The sequence below is a fragment of the Thermothelomyces thermophilus genome, chromosome 6 (genome assembly GCF_000226095.1).
Source record: "Thermothelomyces thermophilus ATCC 42464 chromosome 6, complete sequence".
Taxonomy (NCBI): Eukaryota; Fungi; Ascomycota; class Sordariomycetes; order Sordariales; family Chaetomiaceae; genus Thermothelomyces; species Thermothelomyces thermophilus.
In genome coordinates, this window is record NC_016477.1 from 990,839 (window position 1) to 999,806 (window position 8,968).

The 8,968-nt window shown below is 50.9% G+C and overlaps 1 protein-coding gene across 1 annotated transcript; it reads right to left on the reverse strand.

Moving 5' to 3' along the window:
• Positions 1-536: 536 nt before the first annotated feature.
• On the reverse strand, positions 537-4,603 carry MYCTH_2112679 (uncharacterized protein; the record flags this gene model as incomplete). Its single annotated transcript, XM_003665829.1, has 5 exons — positions 537-1,776; positions 2,174-2,288; positions 2,363-2,947; positions 3,056-3,929; positions 3,989-4,603. 5 exons carry the CDS (start codon positions 4,601-4,603, stop codon positions 537-539), a joined length of 3,429 nt encoding a protein of 1,142 aa, XP_003665877.1.
• Between the last annotated feature and the right edge of the window lie 4,365 nt (positions 4,604-8,968).

Below are 8,968 nucleotides of genomic sequence, written 5' to 3' on the forward strand. Positions count from 1 at the left end.
CGGTTGCATGACCAGATTTAGGAACCCCCAAACCCTCCCCGTGCTTGGCAGTTGAGCCAATTCAGCGATACCTCCGATCCCGCCACTTTCCGCAGTGTAAATCTCCTGAACATCATGGGGCATATATCTTATAATAAAGTCCCCGAATCGGAACAGTCATTCTCGCGGAAGTCTCAATGCCTCTCCAAATCTCCCGTGTTAAATTAACTGATTAGAAACCATATCCGCTTGGGAGCCCATGTGCCATCCAATCCTTGTCATCAAGGCATCAAGTTCAAAGACGGCAACCAAACCCCAAAGCTAATCCAGGTAGTTGCCCTTCCTCACTCAACCCCCACGTTCCTTCTCTTCATATGGTTCCGTCTCTATACCATCCCACATCACACCCTACATTTCCTCCAGGTGAAAGGGAGAAACAAGAAAGATCGCCGTGAGACAACCCGGAAGATAAAATAATCGAAAGCAATCGCGACGAGAAACCATAAGTCGATGTCACAGCGCAAAATGAAGAATAAAAGAAAAAGAGAAGCTCAACCTCAAATAAACGAACGACTAGACCCCAGAGCAGGAGGCGGAGGAGGACCACCACCAGCACTCCCAGCGCGACTCCCGCCCAGATCCGGATACAGCAAGGGCAGCATGGACTCGGCATGCGCCAGGAACGCATCGTCCGAGTCGAACCGGTCGCGCGTCGCGACGTGGTACCGCGCGCACCGCTCGTTCAGCTCCCGGACGCGGGCCGCTCGGCGGGGGTCCATCGCCGCCGGCGCCAGAGCCGGTCCTGGCACTACCGGTCGTTGAGCTGAGGGGCCGCCGGGAGTCGTGTTGCGCGGAGGACGCGGGGCCAGTGGGCGAGGGACATGGGCCGGTGCCGGTGCCGGTGCCGCGGTCGTGCCTGCGTGTGCTGTCGCCGCTGGGGCCGCTGAGATGCCGGCCGGAGCGGGAACGGTCGTGGGAGTCTTCGGGACCGTCGTCGCCGTGGCAGGAGGGGCGCTCGCCGAAGCCTGCAGGGTGATGTGGGCCGGGGCGTTGCGACGGAAGATGCGCAGCTTGGTCTGCTTGGGCTTTCCGACGGGGGTGGAGAGGCCCGGTTGAGGAGGGGTCGAGCTTTCGGGAGAAGTAAGGCTGGAATGAGCGACCGTTCGGGTGAGGGCGGCGTTTTTGCCATTGTTGTTGCTCGAGGCGGCCGTGGGCGCGTTCACGCCCGTGCCATCGTTCATTCCCTCGTCTTGGTTGGCCTTCTTTTCGCGGCGACGCTTATGTTCTTCGGCGGCAGCCTGCTGCTCATCCTCCGGCACGAACGACCAGAACACGCCCGTGGCGATGATCTCGAACTTGCCGCCCCCCAGGTTTCCACCGGAGCGGTATATGCGCTGGTCATGCGGGTACGCCTCCTCGAGTTCGGCGCGCGTCATTATCTTGCCTTCGGTCGACCGCAGCAGCCTATCCCCTTCGCATGTGAACCCCGGGCGCCGTGGAGCGGACTGGCCCGGATCCTTCCCGGTACCCGTGCGTGAACCGGGCCTGCGTCCCCTGGGGCGCTTCTTCGGCTGCCCGTTCTCGTCGAGCTCGGGTGTGGGTTTGCGCCGTATGCGCTTGATCGGCTGTCCGTTTTCGTCCGGTTCGGGCTTGTATGCTCGGCGTTTTACCAGCTTCGAATGTTCTTTTGCGCCCTCGCCCTCGTCCCCGTCGCCCGATGATGTGCGGGAACGAGGATTCTTCTCTGCCTGCGGAGCCAACTTGGTCCGAGAGGACGAAGTGGCGGAGGGGAGCTGACTGGGACGAATCACAAGTTTAATTGCTGTTGTTATAGGGGTTGGGTCACCACTCGCCTTCCCTTCTATGTGTCGGTCCCTGATCGCAGCGGCGGTCTGCTCAAACGGGGCGGCTTGGTCTGGATCCTCGCTCCCCAATCTCCTTGCAACGGGGTTGGATGGCGTAGCCGAAACCATCGGGTTCGTGGACTGGCCGGTTTGTGTTGTATCTGCTCTTGAGAAGGGATTCGAAGCCGAATTAACGCCCGGCATCGCCGAGCCTGATGGAGCCTGCATCACGGGGTTGAGAAGCACCTTCTTTCTGGGTCGGCCCGGGACGCGCGTCGCTGAAGTTGCGGTGCCGTCAGCTGCTTTCTGACGCCGCCTCTTTGGGGCTTGATCGGCGGTAGGGGAATCACCGCGAGCATGCTTCCTTGTGCCGGATATTGTAGTGCCAGAGGCTTCTGGCCCAGAACTCGCGACTCCAGCCGCTCTCGCTCCGGGCGTTCTTGCTCTGGGTGGCCTCCCCCCAGACTTTTTTGTTCTCGGTTTATACTCGTCATCATCCTCATCATCGTCATGTTTGCGGGAACCGCGTCCACGCCCACGTTTGGTCTTCGGCGAGACGATGTCGGCCCCCTCAAGAAGATCCTCCAGCTCATCAAATGTCGGTGAATCTCCCATATCGACGGCCTGGGAATGTTGACGCGATAGGGTTGAGTCCGTCAACGCTTCATCCTCGAAGCGGACCCGGGGCTTGGCACTGGAAACTCGGGCAATGACCTCAGCAGCGCTGGAAGCTAGCTCTGGGTCGAGCTGGCGCACCGCGAGACGTGGTGCTATGAGGAACTGGTTGAGTGCAAGCGTGGCGGCATCCATATCGAAGGGGCCAGTCTGTCCGGCCGGGAAGAGTTGATGCGACGCCGCTGGAGCTTGCAGGTTGAATGGCTGAGTCGACACATTCTCCATTTCATGGTCCCTGTCCTCCGGGGTTGCCGGGTCCCGGGTGGCTTGCTCTTCGAGTGCCGTTTGAGTACTTGTCGACTCGGCGCGGTGTTGCGGCTGCTGCTCGGTAACCGCCTCATTCTGTTTCACGGGACTGTCGACGAACACCTCAAGGTCGTAGTCGTCGTCAAATGGGTTGTGGTGCCCGTTCCCCGGCGCGCGAGGATAGGGGTCGGGTTCTTGTCCCGCTAGGTACTGGTAGTTAAACCCCTCCTAGGGGCTTATCTCTTCGCTGTCATACCAGACTGGTAGGGGCGCTTCATCCTCCGGCGGGAGCGGGCGGATTTCCTCCCAACCGAAGACGTGGCTGTCGTCGGCGGGCAACGACCCAAACATCTCCGCGGGCTGCGCGACGCTGATGGTTTCGAGGTCCTCGGAGCTCAGAAAGGCGACCTCGTCGGGCACAAGAGAGTTGGCGGTCATGACCACCAGGCCGGCCTCCGGGACCATACCGGTGTCGCGGAGGGCCTCCCAGGCCGGCCAGTCCGACTTGTCCAGGGTCGAGTACCGCCGACCGCTCTTCCCCGCCACGGTGTAGTTCAACGGGTGGAGTCCTTCCGACGGAGGAACCCGGATCGGCCCCGACCTCGCGGCGCGAGCGGACGGGCCGCCGCTACCAGACTTCAACCGCTGTGGGTTGAGAGTCTTGGTCGGAGGGTCCAGCCGGAGCAGCAGCTCCGCCCCCTTCAAGTTCCGCAGCCTGCGCAAGCTGCGGCGCTCGCCGTCGCCGCCGTCCGGAAGGTCGAAGCCGTCGACGAGGGCCCAGCATCCTTCATCGACCTGGACGTCGTGAAAGTCGGCACCCGTCCCCTCCCAGAAGCCCAAACCGGCCGCCACACCGTCGAGACCCAGGAACCTGAGGAAGGCCCGGCCGCACCGGACCTCCTCGGCCGTAATGCCCTCGGTAACGGGGCAGAGGGCGGCCAACTCCTCTGCCGAGGGGATCCCGGCATCGTCACCGTGCTGCAGGAGCAGCTCGGCGAATTTCTTCTTTTTCCTACTCTCCTCGGAGATCAAGCCGAGGAGAGAAGAGACCTCAACGTGCCCAAGGTCGAGGGCTTGGACGACCTGGGAAAGGGGTGCCGTCCGAGTCAGGTCGTGAATGATGGCATATCTGATGCCATCCGGAAGATCAGCCCAATTGGGCCGATCTTGGCTGCCGTGCTTCTTCTAACACGTGTTAGCTGGTCATCCCATCTTAGTCCTGGATCGGATGAACTTTGTCTTACCCTCTTCTTGCTGTTCTCGGCGAGCTTCTGACCTGGTTTGCGCCAGGGGACATTGGCCACACGTGCCGGGCGTGCGAAAGGCGCCATCTTCTTGTTGTTGTTGTTGTTGGTGGTGGTGGTGGTTGTGGTGGTTGTGGTGGCAGTGACGGTAGGCTCAGCAGGCATGGGGGCGGTGCTGCGCGAGGCGGGCTCACTGATTGTTAATCCGGCGAACATGTTGTTCAGGTTCGAGGGAGCATGCCTCCTCTGGCCCCTTCGGTCTCTGTGTCCCCGACTACACTCGCTGCTAGATTCCGAGGTGCCATCCTGTGTGACCTGGTCGCAAGTCGCAACCACCGGAACCTCCTCTCCCGCTCCTGATTGCTCGGCGTCGTTCCCGGATTGGGCCTCCTCTGCTGCAAGCGCCTCCAGGCGAGCTTTCACTGCCTCGGAGGGCCCCATACCAGGGTAGTCCAGGGGCAGGCTGGGGTGGGCACAGTACTGGACCAGATCCGGGTTGAACGGCACATCTGGATGCACGAAGAGCGGGCGGTCAGCCCTGGACGGACCGAGGTCTTCTTGGTAACGGCCGGGAATCCTCAGCCTTGAGGAGTCCCGAAGTCTCATGCCGGACATGATGAGCCGCGGTGGGATGTCGCTCGGTCGCGCGCTTGATGGGGGGAGGTCTGCTTTGAAAGGGGTTGATTGACCGTGCTAGGGGTAGTGGTCGCTCCGGTGAGGTGAACGCAGTGAAGAAACTGGCAATCGTGAAAGCGAGTGTTGTGTTTTTGCAAAAGAGGAAAAGAAGGTCAGGATTGCTGGCTGGTTCTGGTGGAAGATGATGGCGGCGATAGTCGGAATGGGTGCCGTGCTTGTGGTGAAGAGGGCAGAGAGAAGAGCCTTTGGAACCCACCTCAGTGGGTATCAAGAGAAGAGTAAAGAGGAGCTTTCTAGTCAGCTGGGCTATCGCAACCGATCAAGTAAACGCGTCTTTCGTGTTGGCCACCGAAACGAAGAGAGAACAGGCTCCCGTCTTGGCTGGCTATTACCGTGAGGATGAGAAGGAACGCGACTCTCCTGTGTTCAGCGAAATGACAGGAAAAGAGCGAAGGAAAGCGCCATTGCTGGCCGATCGTCGTGCTGCAGAGTTTGGAAAGAGTTCTTGTTAGTCACCTGTTGTGGAAGAGGAAGCTCTTGTATGCCAATTTCGCGAAGAACGGGGAAGAAGACAGAGGAATGGGGTCATACTGATGGCCAAACTGGTGGGAGCTTCCTTGGCTGGCAAGTTTCTGTAAGGATCACCGAGGGTCAGCTTTTGTCAGGTGAGAAAGCATGGGAGAGCTTAGCCAACGGAGAGCCCGCGGCCAACTTCTCTTCCTGGGTCTGCATGCTGGTTATTCGCGAATGATCTCGGTATGGAGCAGAAGAGGGGGTGGGGGGTGGTTAATGAGAAGCAAGGAGAAGCGGACGCTGTCCCAATGATGCGTCCTCGCGGCGGGCTTACAAGAGCTGGGCTTTTCTGTAGATGGAGAAGGTGGGAGGAGCAGTCTGCGGGGCGGGAGTTGGTGTTGTTGTCAAGGTTGAGCCTGGAAGAGAAACTTTGGAGGGGGATTGGCTGTCTTCGTCCCAATGTTGATTCGACGACTTCGCCGGCGAGGGATGAGGTGGCTTGCTTTGAGAGAGAGGGGGGAGTACTTACATAAACTAAAATAGGTAATTTTTGAGGACCGCAGGCATTAATGCCCTCGACTTGAGGCTGCTTTGAAAGTTGAAGAGCTTGGTAGTTTTGGTGTTGAGGAAGAGATTGATCGAGAAAAGAAAGCTGAACTTGCCGGAGTGGTGGGAAGTGGATGGAAAGCCAGCGTGAACTCTCTAAAGAGGGTGGTATGACGCGCCTCACCGCGTCTGCTCTCCTGTGGTCGTCCCAACGGTGACGCGCTCGGTGGTGGTGGCGCTGGAAGGGAGGAAACAGCACTCAATAATTCAGTTCTACTCCGTATGAGGGTGAGAGATGCCGACAAGGCGATAACAACACATAGAACAGACGAAATACTGCAGACTCGCATGGGTCCGAGAAGGGAGGTAAGGATTGGCACCATTGTCTACAATACGACCGGAGTCAGAAAGGTATCGTGAGTCTTCTCACTTCTCTGACGCCTCCCGTGTTGGATAGGGGTTTATTCACTCTCGGTGACGATTGGTTGCTGCTAACGCCACAGGCAACAAACATGGGGTCTGGTTATAATCATCTCGCCCGAACTGCCTACAAGTCCCCCAGCTGATTGCTGATGCTTCAGGTATTAGTTGCTCTGTGATAGAGAACGGAGAGCAAGTCGAATCCGGACTCGCATGAGGAATCAACAGTACCGTATCGCACGCTGAAGACACGAAGATATAGTTAAACGATGTTTTAGGCTAATAACCTTCCGGTTAATTATTTTTCTTTGACTTTTGATTTTCACGCCATTGAATCTCTAGGCTTCGGGAAGTGTCAGAAGCTGTAGAGCTTCTAAGAGTATTAGCCACATACATGCTATAGCTATATAAGGCTGTTTAACGCATTGGCCAGTTCCTTTATCTATAAATATTAGTCGTTTTGTCTCCTTTATAGATAGTTTAACAAGGCACTCTTTTCCTTCATATAGCCACCTACTATAGACTGCTTTCAACGCTCCTAGAAGCTTATTACTACATTTGGCAATTATAAGCCTAGCGCCTTGACTACTCCTTTACCGATATATCTTTAATATTAGTAGTAGCTTCTTCTATTATGAACTCTCTTACCTTACTTTAATACGCTTTTAACGACATGTCTATTATGTCTAAGATCCTAGTTAAGACTTTTATATACCTTATAAGGCCTAGTTCCTAGAACTTGTAGTATATCGAACTATAATCGTAGGCTAAATTTGCTAGTATATAGGAATTTGTCGACCTTAACGGCGACTATAAGCTAGATCTAGAAGTTCTATAGTGCCTAACCTATAAGTATGCTAGAGATAACCTTATCCTAGCTTTTTAAGAGTAATTCTTAGAAGGATTATTACCTTTGATATTTGTAGATTTAATACCTTCTAATATAGCCGTTATAGCTGAATTTATATAATTATAAGACTCCTTTTATAAAGATATTATATATACTATAGATATTAGGAAGTATATGAGATAGCTATAATACTAGCTAGTATATATCATAGATTCTAAACTTTATAAAGCTATAAAAGCATATAGGAAGAAGGATATTAACCTTATTAGGGGGATTATCTAGGTACTTTACTCTATACTTATACTATCTATTATAACGCTCTATATAATAGTTACTATATAATATATAGCTAGTCTTAATATAGCTAAGCGTTTAGGAGTTAATCCGTAGTAATAGATTTATAACTTTAATATCGCCTTCTAGTAAGCTATCTAATATGATATCCTGAAAGTATAGGGTATATAAGGACTTTATACCTTTCTTAATGCTATCGCTATATATATCCTACTAACCTAGGCAATAAATAAAAGGATAGAAATTAAGCTTATTAATAGTATAGGATAGCTACTTCTAGAGCTTAATACCCTTATTATAATGACTAAGATCCTAATTAATAATAATATGTAATCTAGAATCTCTTAGAAGTATAGAATCTTCTTAATAACTTATATACTAATACTTCCTATAGCTTAAAAGAGCGGTAAGGAGAGAGGCAAAGACTTACGTACTTAGCAGCATAATATAAGATATCCTTATAAGCATCTAAGATATCTGTAGGATCTAGTAGACTATTATACGCTTAAGTAAGCTATCTACGGTAATAAGTAACGCTTATACCTTTCCGATAAGGAGTATAAGAGGATTTGCTAGGAGCTTAATAAGCCAAAGTAGGCTAGACTAAAAAATTAACTTATCGCTAAATAAGGGGAGCTATCCTATTCTAGATAGTTGGGGGTAGGATATCTTAGTTCTCTTAATACGTCAATTATTAGCCCTTAACTACTTAGTAAGCTCTTAACTTACTATAGGGCGTTTAATATAGTTACTTTATAGCGCTATCCTCTTTCGGAAAGCACTTTACTAGACTTATATAGTACGACCTACTTAGTTAACGATAAGAAGTTCCTTTTGCCTAAGATGTTTATTAAGGTAAATGATCTTAAGTTTGTTAAAGCAGGTATGATAACCTTTCCTATTAGTAGGAGGGGCACTTAAATAATCGAGAACATTCTAGAAAGACTATATAGACTATATACCGAGAATCTAACACTTAAGGATATTACTATCGTTAAAGGATTCTATATTAATATTATCTTAGAAGCTTTATTACTTAAGGTAGGCGCTTAGTACTATAGCTTAGATTGCTTACTACGTTTCGGAATACTGGAAAATAATATTATTCTTTATAAGCTAAAATATAAGTATAATCTTACCTTTTTGGAATATAAGCCACTTTTCTACTATTTAAGCCTCCTAGACTATGTTTAAATTAGTAAAGTAGGTACTATGAATGTTCGTATATCCTTGTAGAACGTATTTACTATATATAGTAGAAGGTTATATATATAAGCGTTACCTATTGTAAGAGAGGATACCAAGGATCTTTAGCACTTAAGAGCTAGCTACCTCGGACTAGAAGCGTTAAAAGCACTTATTAATAACGCTAGAAACATCTATATTAAGGGGATAGTATATATTAAGTATAAGAGCTATACTTATACTTATATAAGCAAGGTTATCTCTAGGAAAACACTACCTAAGTAGAAGTCTATATACCTATTCTAGTAAGTAGCCTAGGATTTGTTTGACTATCCTAAAGCGATTAATAGATTACGATAGCTACTTATAATTATTAATAAGTATAGTAGGAAGCTCTTCCCTTTCCTCCTAATGATAAAGTTACTAGACTAGATTATAGGAATTATCTAGAATTTCGAGAGCTAGGTAAGACGCTAATATAGGCTTGCTATCTATAAGATTAAGTGGGATAATGATACTACGACGATTAGTTTAGT